Source organism: Maniola jurtina, chromosome 9, assembly GCF_905333055.1.
Source record: "Maniola jurtina chromosome 9, ilManJurt1.1, whole genome shotgun sequence".
Classification (NCBI taxonomy): domain Eukaryota; kingdom Metazoa; phylum Arthropoda; class Insecta; order Lepidoptera; family Nymphalidae; genus Maniola; species Maniola jurtina.
Window position 1 is genome coordinate 1,410,243 of NC_060037.1, and position 26,751 is coordinate 1,436,993.

Genomic DNA, 26,751 nt, shown 5'->3' on the forward strand with positions numbered 1-26,751 from the left:
TGTATCTGTCTGTGGTATTGTAGCTCCTAAACTAATGAATCGATTTTAATTTAGTTTTTTGTGTGTGAAAGGTGGCTTGTGTGAAAAAGCGGGAGGGATTCTGATGTCTAATTTAGTTAAATATAGTTCTTAGCTTATAACGTGCTTGAATAGAGATTTTTTAGGCCTCTATCCAGGCATTTCGTACTACATAGTAAAGAGAACCATACGCTTAGACAAAACTAAACAGAAAATCAAATCGAAATCTGAATTTAGTTTCATTTCCGCTGTGTTAAATCAAAACGAGATAAAAGCGAAAAATCTTCTCAAGTATGTTATAATACTAAAATTAAATGAATAGCCGCAGCCGAAATGGGGGCTATTGTGAAATGCGGTGTTTTATGTTTTCCCATCTTGCATTAATGCGTATTCAATCATTTCAACATTCGGATTTTCGGATACATTTATCATTTTTACGTAATTCTTTCCGGGGTTTAATAAATTGTTACCATTTTAAAAGCTTTTTTATTAGTTTGACTAGTTTTTAACCACCGACCCAAAAAGAGGGGTGTTATAAGTTTGACGTGTGTATCTGTGTGTCTGTGTATCTGTGTATCTGTCTGTGGCACCGTAGCGCCTAAACGAATGAACCGATTTTAATTTAATTTTTTTTTGTTTGAAAGGTGGCTTGATCGAGAGTGTTCTTAGCTATAATCCAAAAAAATTGGTTCAGCCGTTTGAAAGTTATCAGCTCTTTTCTAGTTACTGTAACCTTCACTTGTCGGGGGTGTTATAAATTTTTAATTTACACTTGTTAGGATACCGTACCTCACAAGGAAAAACGGAACCCTTAGAGGATCACTTTGTTGTCTGTCTGTCTGTCCGTCGTGTCTGTCAAGAAACCTATATGGTACTTCCCGTTGACCTAGAATCATGAAATTTGGTAGGTAGGTAGGTCTTATAGCACAAGTACAGGAATAAATCTGAAAACCGCGAATTTATGGTTACATCATTTAAAAAAAAATTAAAATGTGTTTCAATTTTCAAAATAACACAACTATACCAAGTGGGGTATCATAATATGAAAGGGCTTTACTTGTACCTACATCCTAAAACAGATTTTTATTTATTTTTATGTTTAATAGTTTTTGATTTTTCGTGCAAAATGTTGGAAAAAATACACGAGTACGGAACCCTCAGTGCGCGAGTCCGACTCGCACTTGGCCGGTTTTTTTACCCGACTACGGCAAAGCCAAAAGGAAGGTTTATGATTTTAGCAGTCTATTTAATATGTGTGTAATATGTATATAAGTAGGTATGTATTTATGTGTGTTCCACCGTAGCGCCTAAACTACTGAACCGATTTTGATAAATGAGGTGATACTATCTGTATGCCTTTGTAATGTAATGGTTAAGCCGTGCGTTAATAGATCATTCAGTCAGTCAGCCTTTCCTTTTATATTTATGTATAGGTTTTTAACAATTTCTTTTCTATAAAATGTTATTTAAAAATTTCCTAACAAGACGCATGTTTTAATTTTATAGCAGAACTATAAAAACGTACGAGGCGCGACAAAAGTTAACAGTTAACTACAAACGACCACATTCGCTTTGACTTTGACCGGTGGGTTTTAACGATGCTTACTGAGTTATTTATGTTTTTTAGTGTTTAAAGTAGGCATATGGTGGGGATATGACACAATTTTCAGAACATCATTGGGCATAAAATATGTATTATAGAGCCATTGAGGGACCTTAACGTCGAACTTACATTCGGGGGTACCTCTAATTTACCTAAAACCCGAAAACCGTGAATTTGTGGGTACATCGTACAAAAAAATTAGGATGTGTTTATGAACAAATAATAATATAGTATTTTCTTCTTTAAAGTAAGATTAATATACCAAGTGGGGTATCATATGTAAGGGTTTTATCTGTACATTCTAAAACAGATTTTTATCTATTTTTATGCAAAATAGTTTTTGATTTATCGTGTAAAATGTGGGAAAAATACTCAAGTACGGAACCCGCGGTGCGCGAGTCTAACTCACATTTGGCCGGTTTTTTCAAAATTGATTCAAAATTGATCTGCCTGTGCAAACATGAGATTCAAACCAATTTCAGACTTCAACAAAAAACATCTTAATAGAATTTTGTAGGTATCTTTTGTTTTTCTTGTCAGGATGATGGATTTGGTACTCTGCGACCCTCGCAAATTGTTTCGCTGGACCTGACAACGCATGACTTATTATTTTACCCCCTTCAGGGGCCCTTCCGATTTGAGCATATAAAAAAAATCCATACTAACCCTATACCTAGTTAATAGATCATAAATCATGCCCGTATGATCCCATCAACAAGCTCTTGAAAAATAAACTTTATGTTGTTTGCATAGAGTTTAGATTGATTTATGTTTAATGTCTTTCTCATGGACTATTTGCAAAAATGACCCTTAGGAAGACAGAATAAGGTACTTCTGTGTTACAGTTTAGCAATCATACAGTGCGGAAATCTAGAGCTGACCGAATGATAAGGAATCGGAGCGAAAAAGTAGGTAGCTGAGTTTTTTTGGATTCTATTCCCATCCTTAGAAGCTAGCCGCCTAAACCCAAGAATAAATTAGTTTCTCTCTCTCTCTTGTCTGGCTTTACACTGATTAGCCAATGTCAAGTTTATAGTTATTTACAAGTTAGGGAAACTATATGTGTATGGACTCCGTCCGTGCCGGCGCCCGCCGATACACGCGCGGCGCCCCTTTAGAGCGCTTCCCAGTCAGTTCCACCAACAATAAACACCAGCAGAACACAAAAACCGGCCACTTCTAACAAAAAACACTCCAAAAAGTCACAACACGCACGCCAGCAAACGCCAACACAAAGTTTCCATTTAGTTCAGAATATGGACAGTATAATTAGTCCAGAATCAGTTTTTCCCTCAAATTATAATATGGGTACCTTCAAACCAAGAGTGAATATTCATCTTCTACGCAAGTGTGCTCCATCTTAGGCTACAACATCAATTACTAGTAAAGTCTGATTACAGCGAGCGCTAGTCTGTAAAAAAGTCTGTTTTGTAACTGTGTGTTTGTTAAACTGCGTCCTTCGTTGTTCAATTGGCCGGAACAGACAGATGGATTTATAATTGCGTATCGTTATTGCGGGAAGCTTCATGTCGTGGACATCAAGTCGGATTGATGACTTATTGTCTCGTAATTAGTTTACGAGTTATTGTATTGTATTGTCGTCTTCAATTGCTTTGTTGAAGCGATCAGTTACAGCCAGGGGCTAGTGCGGGAGCTGTGACTATCACATTGTGACAATCGCAATCGTCGTACTCCTGCACTGGCTGGATTTATGATACCCTTTCTTATTGATATAGGTACTTAATTATCTTCGAAAAGGGCGTGTTAACAGTGATGACATTTATATAGATCCTAGACATGGTCGCAGAGCTATGCTTGGAGTTTCTCTACGAGATCAAATTAGAAAAGAGAAGATCTGTAGGAGAACCAGAGTATAGCGAGATATAGAGAGTATAGCGGACGGATTGCGAAGCTGAAGTGGTAGTAGGTAGGACGCATAGTTTAAAAAACCAGCCAAGTGCGAGTCAGACTCGCGCACCGAGGGTTCCGTATTCCGCCGAACAGACGGACAGATAGACAGATAGACAGACAGACAACAAAGAAGTGACCCTATAAGAGATCTGTTTGAGGTACGGAACCCTAACAACCGATAAATGTTGGTTTCCCAAGGTGCACGAATGGCGACCTTGCTTCGAAAGCATAGCTTGGACGATCCCCACTAGGTGGACGGACGTGATCATGATGATTATATTATTATCTAACCTATCTATACATATAATAAAATTGTAGAAAAGTGGTGTCTGTACAATGGAAATATATAAAAAAAAGTAGCAGAGGTTGTTATTATATCGATGCCGAACCCGAAATTGTAATTATTATTTTTTGTCTGTTTGTCTGTTTGTGCACGCTAATATCAGAAACGGCTTATTCGATTTAGATACGGTTTTCACTAATATATTGTAGTAAGCTTCACTTAACATTAAGTGTTTATTTCATGTCAATCGGTTCATAAATAAAAAAGTTATGTCAATTTAAAGAATCACGGCGAACATTTTTAACGTACAGAGTATATGCTGCCCGAAAAGTCACTATTCCACGCGAACGAAGTCGCGGGCACAGCTAGTAAAAATAAATATGTATACTTAATGACAAAATTATAACCCTAAATTAGCAAACACAATCGAAATCAAGAACTGATATCCGTCGGAACACTGAGGCAGAACTCATTCACAATACAATGGGTTATTATTGTTTTTGCCGACGCTGTAATAACGACGAATTGCCTGACTGTTATTATAATGGTAGTGACAGCAAAAAAAACCGCGCAAATTTTTAAGAAGAATCTTTCAATTTACAGGAAAGAATAGGAATCTAATCCTTGAGTTATTCAATATATTATTATAATTAACGAACCACCACGGCTTTGCACGGGTAGCTTATTAAAATTTTCGTAGGGATCTAAGTTTTTTAAAATAAAATATAGCCTATGTCACTCAGGAATAATGTAGCTTTCTACTCGTGAAAGAATTTTCAAAATTCAATTTCCAGAGATTACTTCCTACAAGCAAACTTACAAACTTTACCTTTCTATGATATTAAAAAGATAAAGAAACTGTTATTTTACTTTTAAAAGTTGGCAGAAAAGTCTTAGTTCTAATATTTTTTAACCCCCGACCAAAAAAGAGGGGTGTTATAAGTTTGACGTGTGTATCTGTGTATCTGTGTATCTGTGTGTCTGTGTATCTGTGTATCTGTGTATCTGTCTGTGGCATCGTAGCGCCTAAACGAATGAACCGATTTCAATTTACTTTTTTTTGTTTGAAAGGTGGCTTGATCGAGAGTGTTCTTAGCTATAATCCAAAAAAATTGGTTCAGCCGTTTAAGAGTTATCAGCTCTTTTCTAGTTTTCTTGTAGAAAAGAAGATTAGATAACCGTTAGGTTCATAATATTATGTCAATTGACAAATGTCAAGCTGTCAAGATGGACGTTGCCTAAATACATAATTATTTATTTGTGAAAATGATGTTTTGGAAAACTCAGATACTTTAGATCGGAGGCGCGGAATAGTTCAAGAAAATCAGTTCAGCCGTTTGAAAATTATCAGGTCTTTTCGGTCTTTTCTAGTTACTGTAACCTTCACTCGTCGGGGGTGTTTTAAATTTTTAATTTACACTTGTTCTGTCAACAGTCCAAAGTTAAGATGCCGTCATTAGCAAGCGATCGTAATGACAGGCGTCGTAAGCTCAGTCTGCCGACCGACAACAAAGATATAACCACCATTGCAATATTACATCATTTTTTTTTAAATTATTTAGAGTAAAGTTGAAACTACATAAAACTACCTAAATATATTGTATAATAATTTGTTTGTACTTGACTAACTAAATGAGCAGATATACAGATACAAAGATACACAGATATACAGATACACACGTCAAACTTATAACACCCCTCTTTTTGGGTCGGGGGTTAAAAAGTATGAGCAAATTGCAAACTGTGGAACCAACTCCCTACAGCGGTGTTCCCACTAGATTTCAACGTCGGGTTATTCGAGGGGCGGATTAACAAATTCCTGAAAGGCCAACCATTGGCTTTTCCTCTGGTGCTGCAAATGTTCATAGGCGGCGGTAATTACTTAACATCAGGAGACACGCCTGCTCGTTGGCTCGTTATTTTTATTAAAAAAAGATACACTATAAAAAAGTACACCCGCCAAGCCGAGCCGCCAAGCAATTTAGCGCTCCGGTACGCCGCCGTACGATGCCGTTGGTTAAACCAAAGGAGTACGGGTTTAATTAAAACTGCCCTACCCCTTCCAGGTTAGTCCACTTCCATCTTAGACTGCAACATCACTTATCACTAGGTGAGATTGCAGTCAACGGCCAACTTGTATCTGAATTTAAAAAAAATCCGAAGCTAAGATTTGCGGTAGTTACTTAGGGTTCTATTGTTATATGAGCCCTGCAAATAGCAAAACATATCGCTAACGGGACACTAACGCTATACTAACACTACACTAAACACTACACTAATAGAGGTTTCCGCGCTCGTGACAATCACACACAGACAGACAAGCGTCGCACGCTCATTATTAATATTAACATTGACACACGACGACGTACGTGGTCTAAAATAGAAGTTGAGTAGAGTAAAAACTGCCTTGTGATAAAAAAATCAAAAAAAAATCTGACTTCAATAACTGCAAACGCTAACAAGTGAAAAATAATTTAATTAATTGCCAAATATATTACGTATACAACAGTAAATGTAGTTCTATATTAACATTTCTTGGAGCCTATATCTGTATGCAGAATTTCAGCCCGATCCGCCAGTAGTCTGAGCTGTACGTTGATAGATCAGTCAGTCAGCTTTTCCTTTTTATTAACCCCCGACTCAAAAAGTGGGGTGTCATAAGTTTGACGTGTGTATCTGTGTATCCGTCTGTGGCATCGTAGCTCCTAAACTAATGAACCGATCAGACTTTAGTTTTTTTTTTGTTTGAAAGGTGGCTTAATCGAGAGTGTTCTTAGCTATAATCCACGAAAATCGGTTCAGCCGTTTGAAAGTTATCAGCTCTTTTCTAGTTACTGTAACCTTCACTTGTCGGGGGTGTTATAAAATTTTTGCACTTGTTATTTAGATTAAATGTCTTTGGCTGTACTGTGCCTTTCTCCAACTCAAATTGACAGATCTAATTAATCTAGTATTATAACAGAGTAAGGAATAACTCAAATTCAAATTCAAATTCAAATTCAAAATGTTTTTATTCAATTAGACCTTTACAAGTTCTTTCGAATCGTCAAAAGCATCTACCACTGGTTCGGAATGCCTTTCCTACCGAGAAGAACCAGCAAGAAACTCGGCGGTTGCTCTTTTCAAAGATTTGATATACAATATTATGCCATGTATAAAAGCAATTGAAGTCCTGCGCATTGCTGGAGCGAATCGAAGTTCAAATCCACGCTTTTTTATCATTTACATAATCTTCGATAGTATAATATGCTTTTCTCAAGAGCATATTTTTAATAGATTTTTTGAACCTGTGTAAAGGCAAGTCCAAAATTGACTGAGGAATTTTGTTATAGAAGATTATACCCATTCCCACAAATGACTTTTGGACCTTCCTGAGACGGAGCGTAGGAGTCGCAAGCCTGTTACGGTGTCTAGTCAGCCTGTTGTGTAGATCGCCAACCTTCTTGTAACTAAGAATATTTTGTCTTACAAAAATTATGTTGTTGTAAATATATTGAGAGGCTACGGTAAGGATACCTATTTCCTTAAATTTTTCTCGAAGTGAATCGCGTGGTTTTAAGTTATAAATTGCGCGTATTGCCCTTTTTTGTAATACAAAAACTCTCCCAATATCTGCCGCTCTACCCCATATTAAGATTCCATAAGACATAATACTATGAAAATAAGCAAAATATACTATCTTTGCGGTCTCCACGTCAGTTAATTGTCGAATCTTTCTAACCGCGTAAGCAGCAGAGCTTAGTTTGCCAGCAAGAGTTGATATATGGGTGCCCCATTGAAGCTTCGCATCTAAGGTTATCCCCAAAAATGTAGTAGTCTCTTCTATTTTCAAAATATCATTATTTATCATTAAATTAATGTTACTTGTGTTCTTGGTATTGGGCAGTGCGAATTCAATACACTTAGTTTTTTTTGCATTTAAAAGTAGATTATTTACAGTAAACCAGTGAGTTACCTGAGATATGGCACCATTTATATCGTCAAAATTGTCCTTATTTCTATCGACTTTAAAAATCAAAGACGTATCGTCAGCAAATAGTACGATATCGCAAATATTTTGGACTACATATGGTAAATCGTTTATGTATACTAAGAACATGAAAGGACCTAGAATAGAGCCTTGAGGAACACCCATCAGTGAGGCTGATCCGGATGACTTCACATCATTCACACACACTGTTTGAATACGATCACTAAGATAGGACGCAATGAGACCAAGCGCAGTGTCTTTGATTCCATAGTGGCTCAATTTAACTAAAAGAGTCTCGTGCTCAACGCAATCAAATGCCTTGGATAAATCACAGAAAATACCAATGGCATTCTGTGACCCCTCCCACGCATTGAATATATGCTTTAACAGCATTGCGGCCGCGTCGGTTGTTGATCGACCTTTAGTGAAGCCATACTGTTCAGAATGGAGTAGCTTATTAAAATTGAAATGCTGAAGCAGTTGGTTGAGCATGATTTTCTCAAATATCTTGCTCAGTGTTGGCAAAATTGAAATTGGCCTGTAATTGTTTGGGTCACTTTTGCTACCCGATTTAAAAAGAGGTATCAATTTACTACATTTCATGAGATCTGGAAAAGCGCCTGTATCCACAGACTCATTAAAAATTAAGGCTAGATATGGCGCAATAATATCAATAATATTGTTAATTATTTTTACTGATATTCCCCACAGATCTCCGGTTTTTTTGCTTTGTAAAGATTTGAACACTTTAACAATGTCATATGGAGTAACGTATTCAAACCTAAACAACACACCGCATTCAGTGACATTGGCCCTGAGAAGATCATAGGCTTCTGTTGGTGAAGAGCTAAGGGAACTAGTAGTGATGACTGGAATGTTCTGGAAAAAATTCTCAAATGTATTTGCAATTTCAATATTGGAGTCAATAATACGGTTATTAATTTTTAGCTCCAATTTATTGTCATGCACTTTTTGTTTCCCAGTTTCATCCGTGATGATATCCCAAGCTGCTTTAATTTTATTATCAGAATTAATAATTTTTTGCTTTATGCAGAGTGACTTTGCTTGTATGCAAACCTTTTTGAATAATTTTGAATAATTTTTTACATATTCAACAAATGTGGGAGTGTAGTTATATTGTTTTTCTGCATACAAGTCGAACAACTTATTTCTACTTTTATAGATGCCAACAGTAGCCCAGTCACTAAATTTAAGATTTTTAAACAGTTTTTTTTCTACAATTTTAAAGGTAGAATTAAATTGAGAGTTTATGAGATCAAAAAAAGCATTATAGTGTTCATCCGGACCACCCTGAGTAAAGTCAAGTTTAGGTAAAGCAGTTAAAACCTTTAGTTTGAACTGCTTTACCTTTTTAGTGGTTACTGGCCTATACTTTATTAACTTTGTTATGTCTTGATTATCACTGGGAACAGATATCATTTGTCCACAGTGATCGGATCTTAGATTCGTCATGATCGATTTTGCGACAATCTTACAGTCACAGAAAATGTTATCTATACAAGTGGCTGAATTTGCAGTTATCCGTGTTGGTTCATTGAAAATTTTCTGTAAATTAAAGCTTTTAAATAAATTGAGTAATCTGTCAGTAAAAGAAGTGTGAAGCAAAATATCAATATTGAAGTCTCCACAAACTAATATCTTTTTTGATGACCTACATATCCGCCTCAAGGCCTCTTCCATAACGTCCTCAAACAGAACAAAGTCACCTGAGGGGGGTCGGTACACGCAGACGACAATATAGCGCTCCAGCTACTAATTAGGAACTACTACTACTACTATTAACTACTAATTAGGAATTTCCCTGAGGGATAAGATCCGAAATGAGGAGATCCGCAGGAGAACCAAGGTCACTGACAGTTGGAATACGGTTGGTTAGGGGAGGCCTATGTCCAACAGTGGACGCCCACAGGCTGATGATGATGATAATGATGTGGTATTTTTTCGCAAGGAGCATTACAGAGAGATTGTGTACTAAAGAGAGAGACACATTATCGCTACATGCCCTACCTTGTGCCCCAAAAAACCGGTAAACTTCTTTGTTTTGACAGGTGTCAGTCCACGCGCCGTGTGCCGAATCGGCCCCATATTTTTTTTATTCCCCATTTCAATGAAGATGCTGACGCAAAGCTGAGCGCAGAGGGCGCTAGAAGCGCGATGGCCGCTGTCATTTTGTAATTGCTTTGTTTACATCAGTTTGCAAATCGATTTTTTGCTGTTTTTTGTGGTTAAAACCTATCGATCAACGCAATACTTGATATGTATTCTACCTGGAAGCTCAAAGAATTGAAAGACGAATTAAAAAAACGAGGAGGGAGGATAACTGGAAAGAAATCGGAACTTGTAGAAAGGTAGTCCTAATATATATTATTAATTTTTTTTAGTGGTCTTTTATATAATTAGCACCTTTTTTTTGGATTTGAATGTTTTTATTCTTAAATAATTCATGTTAAAAAATTAAGTATAGTCCTGAGATCGTTACTTTAGTACATAATATATGTTTTTAATTTTTAGGTTAGAAGCCTACGATCGAAATTTTAATTTTGGTCACCAAACCCTGCAAGCTTCTCAAAGCCAAGCAATTGACGTACCTGCTGTAGAACTTTACAAAGACGTTAATAGCTCCACCATATTGCCGAAGATTACCAAACATCATATTCAAAGTTACTTTGATAGGTAGGTACCTAGTGCTTATAATAACAAATAATATAATATAATTCTTTCAAAAGACATTTAATATAATAATACTGTTCCTTTATTTATCATGTAATACCCTAAGCCTCATTCAGTCCTCATGCATTGGTATTTATTTCAGATTCAATAAAAATATCTGCGATGCTGTTAAATTGTATGAATCGAGATACCTTCTTGTTTTACGATCAGCAACATCTGGCCAAGATACTTACCTAAAAGGTAGGCTTATTTCCACTTATACTAGACTAGCTATTTAATTTTAACTAGCTGATGCCTTGGAAATTGTGTGGAATAAGTTTTTTGATTAAGTACTACTGAAACTCCTCACACAATATTCCAGGATAAAAAGTAGCCACTCTTCAGGTTCTTAACTATACCCATACAAAAAATCACATTCCATTGCTCTGTTGTGGCGTGATTGAAGGACAAATGAATAAACCAACAAACAAACATACTTTTGCATTTTTAATATTAGTAGGATATAAGAAAATAAAAGGCGATGACTGAAATAATATGCAACTACTATTGATTGTGGTATGACAGTGTGGTTTTAGATTTTGTTTGTGTACTTGCCTTAATTTGATAATTAAAATTTATTATACCTATACTTCCAGGTTATTGCAAGGCATCCATGAAACAACTTCAATACGAGATTAACATCAAATTAAATAACGATGGAATGCCTGAAGAGGCAAACTGTGAATGTGCAGCAGGTGAAGGCAATGAAGCCCACTGTAAACACATTGCTGTGGTGCTTCTTGCAGCAGAAAACATTGTCCAGCAAAAAATAATAATACTTCATGAAGTTTCTACGTCACAACTACAGACATTCCATAAGCCATCAAGGAAATATTATGCTACTCCATTACGAGCTTCCAGATTCCCATCAAAAAGGGATATAAATAATACTGTCTTCTCGCCATACTTGAAGCAAAACCCTGATTTTGACAAGAAGGCATTTCAATGCAGATTCCAGTCCATGATTCTAAATTATCCACAGTCATCAATGCCTATAAAACAGATATATCCTGTAGCCAGCCAACGAAGCATATGTTTGGACCATGAGTACTTGGAAAAAAGTGCTATAGATTGTTTTTTAGAATCTATGGTATTGCAAAATGTATCAGAACAAAAGATTCTGGAAATAGAAAGGGAGACTCGAGGACAAAGCAATAACCCAAAATGGCATAGTTACAGAAAAACCCATATAACAGCCAGCATTTTTCATACTGTGTGCCATTTAAAAACTGAAAGTTTATTGAAATATTCCAGTCAAATCTTACATAAAACTACAATAAAAACCAAAGCAATGGCACATGGTAATATAAATGAAAAAATTGCAATGAAAAAATATATGGACACTTTTAATCTTGAAATTACAGAATGTGGGTTATTTTTGAGTAAGGAACGTCCTTACCTAGGAGCATCCCCTGATGGCTTACTGGGATCAGAAACAATAATAGAAGTAAAATGTCCATATAGTTCGCGGAACAAAGAAGTTTGTCCACTAAATGTGCCATATCTACAATATGAAAATGGGAAACTCTCTTTGAAAAAGAACAACATATATTACTATCAAATACAAGGGCAATTGTATGTCACAAAAAGGAAATTTTGCAACTTATTGGTTTATACCTTCAAAAGTTTAGAAGTCATATTCATTGATTATGATGAAGAATTCATTAAGTACATGTTAGAAAAACTTGATTATTTTTATCACAACTTCTTTAAAGCTGCTGTGATTAAAAAACTCCTATATAAAGAATAATAATGTCTAATAAAAAATTTATATAAGATTAAACAGCTTTTATTTCATAATATTTTCTCTAAAATTACATACAAAAGCACAAATGAATAAAATTCTTGATGATAAGGCTACGTGGTATGGGCTTAATTCACTTTTTAAAATCTTGTAAGTTTTGGCTAGCCCAATAATACGTTCTATGTGCACTCGTTTGCTTGCTAGTTTTCGATCCTGGACTATTCTAATACCAGGTATTTGTGTCTTTCCTTTCAAATATGTTGGAATATTAATAGTAACGTCTTTTGTAGCAAATATATCCTGCACATTGAAACCTCTATCAGCCATAATAGAGTCGCCACTGTCACAACGATTAACCAGCTCAGATCTTTCTATGATCTGTCTATCACTGACAGAACCACCATAACATTCTGAGATATATGATATTAGACCACCAGGTGTTGCCCCAATCATAGCCTTCACAGTATTTTTGTGTTTATAATTGCTGAATGTCACTTGCTGTGCTATAGGATTACCAGGCTTTGTAATGGGTATTTCCGTTGTGTCCACAATAATTCTTGTACTCGGAAAACCTCTTTTAAATGCCTCCGGCATAAAGTATTCAACTAATTCTTTAGTGGGCCAAATATCAATTAAATTCCATATTTCATACATAAAATTGATCCATGTTATAAAAATGTTTGCAACATTAGTTTCTGAAATACCAAACAAAAATGCCAACTCAAAATCTGGTAAATACCTTCTAAGTTTCATCATTGTTATTAACATTTGGTCACGAACACAAACATTCATAACTGTACTTCTCAAATAGTTTAAATTATAGCACATAGGAGTTAATGTGTCTAAGAGCAGCATGAATTTGTCATAGTTTTCAAGACCGGTATAAAAATGAATAGTTTTATTATTGCCTCTCATAGCTTCTAGTGATAATATTCCTAAAGTACTACCACACTGAGTGCTAACAGATATTGCTTTTGGAGTAATGTCTTCTGTTGAGGACTCTATTATTGTAGATATTTCTATTTCAGTACTCGTAGAGGGTTCTGGAATACTTTCATCCACAGTTGGTTGACCGAAGTCAATTTGGCGTCTGCTTCTTGCCAAATATCGACGGGCTCTTGATGTAGGCGTTGTTGACACATGGGTGGACCAAGGAAATATGCTTGGTATGGTCCCCTTTTTTAAATACCTGCATATTTGAGGATATCCTGAAAAATAAAAATAAATTGAACAAGTCAGCAATATTATTTGTCTAAACTAGTATTGTAACATAACTAGTAAGATAAAAAATAAGAGCTTTTTAGACCAGGCCTAAAACTATAGGTGGATAAAGGGTGACAGGATACATAGTGATACATTAGTGATGCATGGTTTGTTTATTCTTTAAAAGAAACTAGGGAAATATTCAAACCAAATTATGTGTGTTGGAAATCAGCTTTCAAACACAGTAAAATATTTATAGTTCCATGAACACACTGGTACAAATGATAACTGCGATTCTGTTACACTAATGACTGAAATTAGATACTTTTTAACTCACCTGTGTAAGCTGACTCTCCTACATAATCAGACTCTTGGAAATGATTCCGACATAACCTGCTATGCAAAGTCGCCACAAAATTTTTGCGACGTATAACCTTCTCCCACTGTTTTTTTAACTTTGGATCTTTCGGAAATAAATGGACACCGGAGTTAGTACATCCTGGCACAGCACAAAGAGGCATATTTTGAGAAAATTAAAAAATTACTTTGTGAAAGGTTATTAAACGTATGAATATGACAGTTTTCAATGGCCATGGCGACGATGCGCCATCTGGCGTGATAAAATGGCAGTCAGCATCCCCATTTTATTTGTCTCATTTCCTAGTGAAGGTTTTTGTTTGAATATGGAGATGTCACGTGTTATTATAAGTGTTACTAATGGTGTATTCTATACTCTATATGCGGAAAAGTTGGTATAGTGCTCTCTCTGTTACGTAATTCCGTACTAATGATAGAGACAAAAATCATTGGGCGCTAACCATTTTGAGTCTGCCAAAAATGGATGCCATTTTTAACCGCCGACCCAAAAAGAGGGGTGTTATAAGTTTGACGTGTGTATCTGTGTATCTGTCTGTGGCATCGTAGCTCCTATACTAATGAACCGATTTTAATTTAGTTTTTTTTTGTTTGAAAGGTGGCTTGGCTTGATCGAGAGTATTCTTAGCTATAATCCAAGAAAATCGGTTCAGCCGTTTGAAATGTCATATCAGCTCTTTTCTAGTTACTGTTAACTTTCACTTCGTTATAAATTTTTAATTTACACTTGTTGCTAGAAAGCCGAATTCTTTTCAAATAAAATCTAGATATCTAAGAATGAGAATCGAGTTATCTCTTCAAACTCAAATTTCCCAAATGATATTCATTATTTACGTTTTCTAACAACTTTTTTTTTGTTTCAGGTAATTTTAACATTCTGACATCTGCTACGACTTTTCAACGCATCGCTGCACACTGGAGAGATCATCAAAGTTTGTTTACTTAAACTTTTTTACAAAAAAGTAATTTGTAGAAAACCAATTTACCGTGGGTACCTACTTACCTTTTTACAAAATTCACTGCCACTTCCTCATTTATTCAACAAAATGAAGCAAAACAAAAACCGTTTAATTTGGAACTTTTTGCCTGAGAACTTTGAAGCTACGAATAAAACAGATTTTATCGATACACTGTTTTTACATTTAACGATATGGGACAAGAACTTTATTTTAATTTTAATATACTGTTTTAATAAGCTTTTGTTTCTTGTTAGCTTTAAAAGTATGTAGCTTTAATAAGTAATGGTCGTAATCAACAAAGATATATTGGTACTGGGTTTCTAAATACACCTACGCTACGTAAATAATTGTATAAACGCGACGTCATGTTGATGTCGTGTCGTATGCTGTAAAGACGCTGTTGTCTGGTGTAGTTTCTCTCGGGAAGAAATTATTTTCTCTGGTGGTCCATTAAATCTGTCGTCGGTCCAACTTGTGCCGTCTCAATGCCACTGACTTTGTAAATAAATATACGCTATATTACTAAACGTATCGTCATGTCGTACCGACGTCGTGTTGATGTCGTACCAACGTCGTGTCGTGTCTATACTTTTTGGTTTATTGTTGCAACGGCAACTCGAACAAGGCAAAATGGTCGTTTACAAAATAATAAAATTATAATTCACTCAAGGATGAGTAAATCATACTCACTCGAGGAATCAACTTGGATACAGTTCAATTTAGAACGTGATTGAATTAAGGTTAGCGCACACCTTGTGCATGGGATTTTTTTTAGAACTCTCCAGATAATTTGTTTCACAATTTGTGTTCAAAACTCTCACAAAATTGTGTTGGTCTAATAATATATTAGTTTTATGCTTTCTCTAAGTATAATAAAATCCATGAATAAAAAAAAATATCATCACAATCATCATTATCATCATGATCAATCCTTCACCAGCTCACTAATGAGCGGGTCTCCTTTCAGAATGAGAATGAGAATGGCAGACGCTACACTCTTTTAAGTACAGTATGAAGAACTCAAGCATGCAGGTTTCCTCATGTTTTCCTTTACCGTTAAAACAAGTTACATATATTCAATTTCTTAAAACGCGCATAAGTCCGAAAAGTTTGAAAGGCGTACCCGAACTCTGGACCCTCCGAATAAGAGGCTAACTTACCTTACCACTGGACTAAAACCGCAACCATTTATACCTTTGAAAGATTAGAGGTGCCTGAGGTCGAACCCCCAACCTTCCGAATAGGTTTTAACCACTAGGCTATCACCGCAACGTGCCATTAATGTCTCTAAAATCTTATCGCAATGTGTGTTGACCTTTAGCTCGTTCAGCCGGCGTGCGGCGTGTCATTAGCACCTAATAAACCGTCGGTGTAACATAAACACAGAATGTACGCGACGCTCGCCGGGTTCTAATTTTGAAAATCGTCCCCAGACTGCGAGCTATTTGTATTCGAATTTAGAACTTTATTTTTTTTAATAATAATTAAATAGAGGAGGTTTTTAACATGTCATTTTTCGAAACTTTTTTACAAATACATTAAGGTACCTATATCGAAACCGACAGAGATTTATACTGCATCCCTTTAGCTTCGGAGCCGAGTGCCTTTAGTCCGTATAAATTAAAGTCCAAAATTTTTCAATAAGTAAATATATTTTTTAACAGTCTAAACTTAGCTACTGGTAAGTGGAAACAATATAATTATAAAGTATACAAAAGTGTAGTTGGTTGTTGGTTTGTCAATTTTTTCCAAAGTATTTTATAGGTGATCTTTATTTTTATGAACTCGTATAGAAACAGTCGAATCAAAGACCGTTTCTTTTCTCCGAATTTGCGACCACTTTATTTAAGAAATATACCTAAATGATGAAGTACAGCAAAAATCGGTCAAGTGCAAGTTGAAGGGTTCCGTATGTATATCTACAAATTCATATTTTTGGACTATTCCCTTCACTTGTGCTTTCTGACAGTGCTACCTGTCAAACATGATTCTAGGTAAGTGGGAAGAACCCTACCTATACGTTTTGATTCTCTTGATTCTCCGGTCTTGACAGACACGACAGACAGACAACGAAGTGTTTCTATAAGGGTTCAGTGAAGATACGGAACCCTAAAAATTACCGTTATTGGCTGTCAGATTGTATATTGACAATGTCATACACAATATCGATTGGCCTCCGATATGCCACCGATAATAAGCGATCAAAGTGAAAAGGGTGCACTTGAATTTGTACTCTCCGATCGTGACTTGAAAAAAACTCAAACATTTTTTACTCGGCAGTTTTTTTTAGGTCTTTAAAAATGCTCAGTGATTTTGAGCTTATAAATCATAAAATGAGAATGACACTTGCAAAAGATCATAATATTTTTTGACGTGACAACGTCTTATAATTCGATAGAGCCGGCTGCACGCACGAAAAAACATGACTCATGCGGCGTTACCTCGCTCTGAGGCGTTCCATGTAAGGCTTGAAGTGCAAGCGAGAGCGCGGAACGAGCGACAAAGAAGCACAATAGGCCTTTGTTGTCACGTTCAACTATCGTCAGTAAACCGACTTTACAGACAACCAATTTTTTTAATTTAATTTTAGATCGCGAAAATCTAAATGACTGTCTGTCCGTCTGTCGTTTCTGTCAATAAAACCTATAGGGTACTTCCCGTTGACCTAGAATCATGAAATTTGGCAGATATTATTTTTATATATTGTCTTATAGCACAAGTAAAGGGAAAAATCCGAAAACTGAGAATTTGTGGTTATATCACACGAAAAAATTAAACTGTGTTCACGAAAAATTTAATTTACTAATCACATAATAGATGGCGCAGTCCGTTATTAAATTGCAGTGCTCTACATAAAAGTGTTACGTATATTTGTATGATGTGGTACGGAACCCTTAGTGTGCGTATCCGACTCGCACTTGACCGGTTTTTTAAGAATATGGTGCAGTATTTTACAGCTATTGCAGTGTACAGTAACAATTTCCCGTAGGATATAAATAAAGTCACAATAAACTCATGTTTTATGCACATAATTAGATTTCATATAACTCACGAACCAGGTGTCTCTGAGGCAGGACTGTCAGTACACGTAACGACTACGCCCGGGGGACCTTAGCGTATGGTTCATGTCATAAGCTTTTATGATGTGACCGGCGGAGTGATTCGCTAACTCAGTGTCTAACACTAGATGATAGCCACCAAGCTTATTTTTTAATCCATTGAAGGTTTTCTATGAAAAAATATTTTTATGTCACTCAGTGAAGAAGCAACGTTGAACTAACCAACCTCGGTGGCTATCATTAGGTGTCAGACACTGAGTTAGCAAACCACCTAGCAGATCATCGATATTCTATGCTTCTGAGATAAAGTGTAACATATGTCACTCTCCGAGTCTTGAACTATTTCCATGCCAAAAATCACACCGATCCGTTGAAGCGTGATTGAAGGACAAACCAAAGTCAAACACACTTTCGAATTCATAATATTATTAGTGACTATTACTGTATACAAAAAGACAAACATGAGGAAACTTAACAGTGTTGCCAAAATTACCTAATAGGAGAATCAGGTAATTTTGCTGTCTGTTCTGTTCTGTTCTGTTGATTTAGTCTGGAAATAACAGCAGCTAAAGTTATTACTAATTTCATAACGATGCTTGGGTGACTTCAAAATCGCTCGTGCTTGTGAATTACGCCGTTTAATATAACAACGATGACAGCATGACAAATTAATACGCGAGACATGTGGTCGCATTAGATAGGATTAAAAACAGAACAAAAATATAATTAAACCACCACGTTAATGGCCACACCACCTCACGCCTTGTCACTCGGTTTATTAGTTTACTGTTGATTAAATGCTTTGGAAATGATTAAATAAGGCATTTAGGCATAGAGTATAGAGTATAAAGATTTAAGAAGAGTAATTTTTTTTTTTTTGAATTTTCATTTCAAGTTAACGTTAAGAGAATCGTCTAGTTGTAAATTTTCATAGAAAAAGCGATAAAATTTTCTCCCCGTAAATGTAGTCTAATTTTTATTATTTTTAGAAATGTTCTAGATATAATGGAGAACTATGCTCGTACGTTTTAATTTTGATGAAAATAATATATTGCGTATGGTAAAAGTTACTAGCGTCTGAATATCTATATTTTTGACCTAAAATCTTTCTAGAGTATTTTTATTTTTTTAATGTAACTAAACTAAAATACCTACTAAGTGGCATGAAATTTAAGAAAAATAGGTGTTTAATAGGCTATCTTGCGTCACATATAGAAATTTTTGACGACTACCAGTGTCTAAGCCTCAACGTTTTGTTACAAGTTCAGTAGTGGACCGTCGATGAGTTGATAGGGTATATTATTAAGCATTTATTTACTTGCATGAATGCATGGGTATATTTAGACGGACTCGTCTTTTTGGCATGCAACGTGGAAGCATTAAGGCGAAGTGCGCATGATTCCTCGAAATAATTTACGAACCGCCAAAGGGGCATGGTAATTAGGGCAAGATACAAACATACGTGTCTTTAGGATCGCCTTAAGGTTTAAATGATGACTGCAGTAAGATATTCTTCCAAGAATGTAAAGTATAGTGCGTACATTTTGAGAACTCACCCGCCATATTTGGTCTATGTGTCAAATGTCATGTCAAAAGTACGATTATAGGCCTTAATCTTAGGGTAAACCGTACTTTTGATATGATTTTGACACAAAGAGCAATATGGCGAGTGAGTTTTAAAAATGTATGCATTATTAAAACTAGTATGACCCAAACTGTCATTAGATGTTGGCTAATTACGACAAAACCTCCCACATTTTCTTGTCCCGTGGTCAAATTTCGCTCTTTAATAAAATTCAGAGAAGTGCGAGTCGGACTCGCATACAAAGGGTTCCGTACCATAGAATACCTAAAACTTTTAATTTTCATGGCGGTCATTCTGAAATTTTTATTATTGATTTTATAGCGGCCAGAGAAATACACATTATGGATTAAACTCTCGAAGTACCTATTACAGTTCAAGGGAAACAGCCCTGCCACTACTGCAGCGTTGACAGACAGTCGGAAGGATGGACGGACGAACAGTGGAGGCTTAGTAAACGGGTCCTTCGGATACGGAACTCTAAAAAGTTTCGGTGAATGTAATGATAGTAATTACAGCCATCTTGTTTAACCGTTCGGAAATGATAAATGAGTTTGTAATTGTATCACCCTTGTTTTTTTTTCGGGTCTGTATGTATTTTATGATTTTTAATACGAAGAAACTCATAACACACATGCAATCTGTGTTTACGTTTTTTACAAGAAAATTATAGTAGTTAGTTAGAAAATGTATTTTAAAACTTTCGCGTTTATAATATTAGTAGGAAGTAGGATAAGTCATAAATGTATCTTCAGACTACACAAAAGAAGCCGCTGCTCTAAAAGCCTTCGAAAAAACAAAACAAATATTAGAATCAATCATGGATGATACACGTCTGATATCATTGTAGCTGGAAATGGGTCAAGACAAGTTGAGGGATAGAAAAACCATCATTAAATACGTCATTGAAACATGGTCTGCGCGTTATTGTAGAGAGCTGTACATGAAGGGATTACGAGAAGGCAAAAAAGGAACCTTCATATCAATTGTTTAGATTTTTTTAGGGTTCCGTACCTCAAAAGGAAAAACGGATCCCTTATAATAGGTCCACTTTGTTGTCTGTCTGTTTATTTGTCCGTCCGTCCGTCCGTTGTGTCTGTCAAGAAAACCTATAGGGTACTTCCCGTTGACCTAGAATCATGAAATTTGGCAGGTAGATAGGTCTTATAGCACAAGCAAAAGAAAAAAACCAAAAACCGTGAATTTGTGGTTACATCATCAAAAAAATTTAAAATGCGTTTAAATTTTCAAAGTAAGGTAACTATACCAAGTGGAATAGTTAGGTAGGTAGTGGTAGAATATCATATGAAAGAGTTTCACCTGTACATTCAAAAAAAGATTTTTATTTATTTTTATGCATTATAGTTTTTGATTTATCGGGCAAAATGTCGGGTAAAATACCCGAGTACGGAACCCTCGGTGCGCGAGTCTGACTCGCACTTGGCCGGTTTTTTTATTATTCTTATTTAAAGAGCTGGGTTACTAATGTAACTATGTAAGTCTCGTAAGACTTCCACATGATATAATTCAAACACTTGAAACTAGATCTAAATATTATTTACTAACTATTTTTAGGATGTTAGTATGAACTGTTTTATACACGTTTTGCTGCTTTAACGTTTAAACTATCGCGAGTGATTTCCATTACAACAATCGGCTTACATGGACTAAATACGTGGGTATAGCCATAACAACCTATATTCTAACGTTTTGCTGCGATTATTTAAACAAGTAGCAAATACTCGTTGCAATGCCTCGTTATAAGAACGACTCGCGCGTCACCTTTTTTGCATTGATGTTATTATATCTGAAATCTTCATCTTGTCGTCCAAAACGCGAAGACTAACGGATATGTCAATGATCCAAAGCCAAAGCCAAGAAGATAGGCCCTATAGTCAAAAAAAAGTAAAATAACGTCTTTACTTGGACAGAATTTAAATACTAGAACTATTTGGCAAAGATAGTTCTATAATTGAAAGATTTTATCAATTTATTACTATCCATACTTAATATTATAAATGCGAAAGTGTCTGTCTGCTACGTTTTCACGGCCCAACCGCTGAACCGATTTTAATGAAACTTGGTACAGACTTAGGATACTTCCCGGGGAAGGACATAGGCTACTTTTTATCCCGGAAAATCAAAGAGTTCCAACGGGATCTAAGAAAACCGAAATCCACGCGGGCGAAGCCGCGGGCATCCTCTAGTTTATTATATAGTTTAGGAAGTATGCATAAGGAAGGCTCAATAAAATCGATATCTCAATAGCATTCAATAGCTATAACCGCTTCAAAACATAAACTGGGCTTAAAATAGTAGGCAACGGTCAACGTATCGCGGCGTCCACGTTACATCTAACTCCATAGTGACAACAAACGATGTACAGCTGACATAATTCAGGCGGGAAAGTGTCAAGCCGTATCAAAGGAATGAAATCATAAAACCCTTGTCCACGCACAGATTTGTCGCGCGATAAACGCCTCGCGTGTGTAGCGATAAATTGTCGCGATAACACCGCGGCGTGTGGAATGGGCATTACGTTGTTTTTGTGTCGGTATTTATGTCATTCCTGCCGCCTTTACTTGTTGTCACGGTATGCCGTGTAATTGTTTAGTTCTTGTTTGTAATTACTAATTAGTTTTATAGTAATGGCATTGTTTGTCTACGATTTTTTGGGTTCCGTACCTCAAAAGGACAAACGGAACCCTTATAGGTCATTTTGTTGTCTGTCTGTCCGTCTGTCGTGTCTGTCAAGAAAACCTTAGAGTACTTCCCGTTGACCTAGAATCATAAAATTTGGTAGGTCTCAAGTAAAGAAAAAATCAGAAAACCGTGAATTTGTGGTTACATCAGAAAAAAAAAATTAAAATTTGTTCATGATCAAATAATTAATATTTTCAATTGTCAAAGTAAGACTAAGGTATCAATGCGCAGAGAAACTTTCAGCTTTTATAAAATAACTAAGGTCTGGCTCTCACTAGCTCTTTCTCTATAAGTAGGTACTTAACAGGGCTCTCTCCGTCACTTACGCCATACAATCGTAGTCCCAATTTCATTTGAATATTAAGCAACCAAAGTTCATGAAATGCAGACATATTCTAGAAACTAATATCTGTGCCTGTGGTGTTTTAGATATTTCTAAAAATATGTAGCTTTAAAATTACAGGGGCTCAAAGATTTGTATGTGATTTTTTAAGACCGCGTAATTTTGAAACCGAATATTTTAACGGAAACATGGAAAACCACAGGCATAGATATTAGTTCCCGGAACGATTCTACAAAATTCCATTGAGTATGATTGGTTAGTATTACAACGAGAGACGAACTACGTTTGTATGGAGCGAGTGACGGAGAGACCCCTCTTAACAATAAATTACACTAACTAGGAACACATCAAATAGGTATTTGTAGTTGTAAGTTGTTGTGTGACTAACTGGTTTGTTTTATAAAGATAATTTATTCACAATGATAGCGATGATGCATCCCGGGCCGCAGCGAATAAATCTGTCGAAGGTGATAAATTATTGTGTATCCAACTTAATTTATGTTATGAGGTGGAAATGCTACGATTTCAAATAGGGGAAAGATTTTTTGCTCTTACTTCAATGGTTTATGAGTGTTCCTTTTTATCCAGGCAATGATCAATGCCTATACAGCCTTGGAAATCATCTTTATTATTCTTCGAGAGCTCCGGGTTCTTGCATTTTTAACCCCCAACCCAAAAAGGGGTGTTTAAGTTTGACGTGTGTATCTGTCTGTGGCATCGTAGCTCCTAAACTAATAAACCGATTTTAATTTAGTTTTTTTTCTTTGAAGATCGAGAGTGTTCTTAGCTATAATCCAAGAAAATCGGTTCAGCCGTTTGAAAGTTATCAGCTCTTTTCTAGTTACTGTAACCTTCAATTGTCGGGGGTGTTATAAATTTTTAATTTACACTTGTTAACAAGTATGAAAATAATAAGTTACTTAGTTTATTAAAAATACTTCATTCAAACATTCTCATGGGGTTTAAAAAAAAATCTTAATCGTCTTTCGTCCTCATGGGACGAAATTGCTGGCATAGCGAGTTGTTCATAAATTGCTACAATAGCTCTACAATTTTTTATAGACACCTACATTTTATTTGATTTGCTTTAGACTCTGGCATGGTAGGAATAATAAGTGTTTAAGACTAAGCAATGAGGAGTACAACAGGAGTTATTGCAGAAAGTTCGAGACTCAAACAAAACTTTATTCACACAATTATTTGAGAAGCGTTGACGTAAAGCACGGCGAGAAAGTCCATACACGTCAAGATCAGATACTTTGATCGAATCACGGCCATCTTCATCAAAGAGCGTGGTATTTAGGAATCGATTGATCGATTCGTACCAGAAGTCTCGATTCTATTTCGATAACGATTCCGTGAACATGGTGAAGTTGATTTGAATTTTAATGAACAATTTACGTTCTGTGATTTGTTTCTACTTTGTTTTGACTTCGTCGTATTCTGGTTTTCGTCACGATTTAGACTTAACTAAATACAAGCTTGATATAAACAGACAGACAGAAATTTGCTGTCCGAAACAAAGTTATAACGAATAGATAAACTGGCCAGTTAATAGGTCGCTATAATGGGTTTGTTTATCCGTTAATCACGTCACAGCGTAGCAGCGATATGGACCTGGAGGGTAAAATTATTGAATCACTCACCACTTTGAATAAAAAGAAATCCTACCAGTTTAAAAAAAAGAATTTTGAATAAGAATAAGAATAAGAAGTGTTTATTTGCTAGAATATGGTATAATGTACAAGTACATTGGTCTTAAATATTATGTGGAACCGCATATTCTGCCAAGCATGGCGTGCAAAATTTATTGAATTTATTTAATGTAACAAACATGTCAAATTATTATTAATTATTGCATTCACTATTTAAAATTTGTCATTTAAAAATTCATTAACATCATAATAACCTTTGTTTAATAAAAATTTAAATAAATAACATCTAAAAGAAGAAGAAAAGAAACATACTTATTGTGAATTACAAGATAATATTAATCATGGAATTAACCCTTTAAAGCAATAAACTTGCAAATGCAAAAGCCACAAAAGCTAAATAAAAGATACCTCTTGATTTGTATGATAATGATAAATTACAAGGACTTGCTGTATTCAGATCAGAGGTGAAAAACTACCTTTATATTTATTGTAAGGATGATATTAATAATATTAATGCATTTAAAGGCCACGACAATATCAATTTAAGAGAAATATTGCACCATAAGCAAAAAAATCGAGAAAACTTCATAAGTTTAACTTTTTAAGGTCCCGTACCCAACGTCTATCGGATTTTAGGGTTCCGTAGCCAAATGGCAAAAAACGGAACCCTTATTCGAACTAGCCCTGCTCATTGTCACTTCAGCTTCGCAACCCGTTGAACTATGTCGCTTACTCTGATTCTCCTACGGATCTCTTCATTTCTGATTTGATCACGTAGAGAAACTCTAAGCATAGCTCTATCCATCGCTCGCTGAGTAACTGAGCTTTCTTATGAGCTTTCGCAATTACAATAACTTTGTACCTATGTAGGTACAAAAGAATAGTAGGTACTGACTCACAATATATTATGTACTTATAGGGTGGTAGAGATTTAAAAAGTGCGTGAAACCTTTTAGCTTGTGGCACATGTTACGATTAAATCCATACTAACCATATTAATATAATAAATACGTAAATGTGTCTGTCTGTCTGTTCACGGCCCATCCGATTAACAGATTTATACGAAAGGCACAGAGATAACTTGCATCCCGGAGACATAGGCTAATTCTTATCTCGAGAAATCGGAGAGTTCCCTCGGGATTTTTAAAACCCTAATTCCACGCGGACGAATTTGGTAGAATTAAGTAAATTATTCAAAGAGAACTTGTATAAATTAACGTCAGCCAACGTTTACAATTTGTAACTGTTAATACGTCACCACCTGGGCGTGGAAAGTAATGTAAAACACTTGTCAAGTGCGCTGTAATTGGATTAATGGTCACACAGATTTTACAGAATGGTTTCATTTGGTACGTGTCTTTCATTTTGAAAAGACAAATTGGAATTTCTCGGAAAATCTTACCTACCTATATTATATTACATTAGCTTATGCCCGCGACTTTGTCCGCGTGAACTACACAAACTTCAATCCCCTTTTTACCCCCTTACGGGTTGAATTTTAAATAATCCTTTCATAGTTTTCATTCTTTGTCAAAATACGAATAGCTATCTGTATACTAAATAGCCCGATCGGTCATAGATCAATCAGTCAGTCAGTCACCTATTTAACCCCCGACTCAAAAAGAGGGGTGTTATAAGTTTGACGTGTGTACCTGTCTATCTGTCTGTGGCATCGTATCTCCTAAACTGATGAACCGATTTTAATTTAGTTTTTTTGTTTGAAAGATGGCTTAATTGAGAGTGTTCTTAGCTATAATCCAAGAAAATCGGTTCAGCCGTTTGAAAATTATCAGCTGTTTTCTAGTTACTGTAACCTTCACTTGTCGGGGGTGTTATAAATTTTTAATTTACACTTGTTCTTATATCTATTTAAGGTAAAGGACCGTGTCTGGTGGCGTACTCTTGAAAAGGCCTATTGTCCAGCTGTGGACGCATACAGGCTGATGGATTCAATTGATTTACTTATTCATTGCCGCAAAATTGTGAAATCATTTTGCACTACAATCTGGCTCTACAGAGACCGCGATGGCTATGGAAAAAACATTTTTAAACTTGCATTGTTGACCGCTCCGACCAGAAAATCATCAATTCAATGCAACGCAAAACCAATTCCATACCCCCAATCCATTAGAGCCGGCCGGGTACAACCACATTCGGATATCGATAGTCGAATGCGAACAATAATATTGTTGCTACGACAAACCAAACAGACGGACGGATATTATATTAGCGGCTTGGTTTATTTGTTAACTCAGTGATCTCATTTGAAACTCATATGACATTGATTGGATCTGCATTGCTGCTTCACTAAGCAATATTAAAATAGTATTTCGTAGCAAACCTTCAATGGATTAAAAATCACTCCCCCCATCCTTGGACTTAAGGCATATTCCGTCCCAGGGTCCATATTAAGGTCATTTTATTTTCCATCCCTCCAAATCTCCTTTAAATCAGGGTAGTTCATTAAAGGCCATTAAGATAAGATCGCAAACCGCTTAAGTAATACTGAACCTATAATTTTGAGGCTCGTCGTGTCAGTGGGGCTCTAGAACCGGCCAAGTGCGAGTCAGACTCGCGCACCGAGGGTTCCGTACTCGGGTATTTTGTCGACAT

At 35.8% G+C, this 26,751-nt stretch overlaps 3 protein-coding genes across 4 annotated transcripts in view; 2 read left to right on the plus strand and 1 right to left on the minus strand.

Annotated features, from left to right (window-relative positions):
• The window catches only part of LOC123868012 (netrin-B-like), a 167,653-nt gene that overhangs the window by 84,323 nt on the left and 56,579 nt on the right, over positions 1-26,751 (plus strand). The window lies entirely within an intron of this gene.
• LOC123868013 lies at positions 9,917-12,265 on the plus strand. Its single transcript, XM_045910344.1, has 4 exons — positions 9,917-10,154; positions 10,318-10,479; positions 10,619-10,716; positions 11,112-12,265. The coding sequence occupies exons 1-4, from the start codon at positions 10,063-10,065 to the stop codon at positions 12,263-12,265; spliced, it is 1,506 nt and encodes a 501-aa protein (XP_045766300.1). The 5' UTR covers positions 9,917-10,062.
• On the minus strand, positions 12,305-14,088 carry LOC123868014. Its single transcript, XM_045910345.1, has 2 exons — positions 13,800-14,088; positions 12,305-13,467 (listed from the first exon to the last, which is right to left on the minus strand). Exons 1-2 carry the CDS (start codon positions 13,981-13,983, stop codon positions 12,305-12,307), a joined length of 1,347 nt encoding a protein of 448 aa, XP_045766301.1. The 5' UTR covers positions 13,984-14,088.

Bases quoted from the DNA above. Each gene is read 5' to 3' on its own strand.
- LOC123868013 (XM_045910344.1), top strand. From the start codon at position 10,063: ATGTATTCTACCTGGAAGCTCAAAGAATTGAAAGACGAATTAAAAAAA. The intron at 10,155-10,317 runs GTAGTCCTAATA...TTTAATTTTTAG, and splicing joins AAATCGGAACTTGTAGAAAG to GTTAGAAGCCTACGATCGAA. The intron at 10,717-11,111 runs GTAGGCTTATTT...CTATACTTCCAG, and splicing joins CCAAGATACTTACCTAAAAG to GTTATTGCAAGGCATCCATG.
- LOC123868014 (XM_045910345.1), bottom strand. From the start codon at position 13,983: ATGCCTCTTTGTGCTGTGCCAGGATGTACTAACTCCGGTGTCCATTTA. The intron at 13,468-13,799 runs GTGAGTTAAAAA...TTTATTTTTCAG, and splicing joins AGGAGAGTCAGCTTACACAG to GATATCCTCAAATATGCAGG.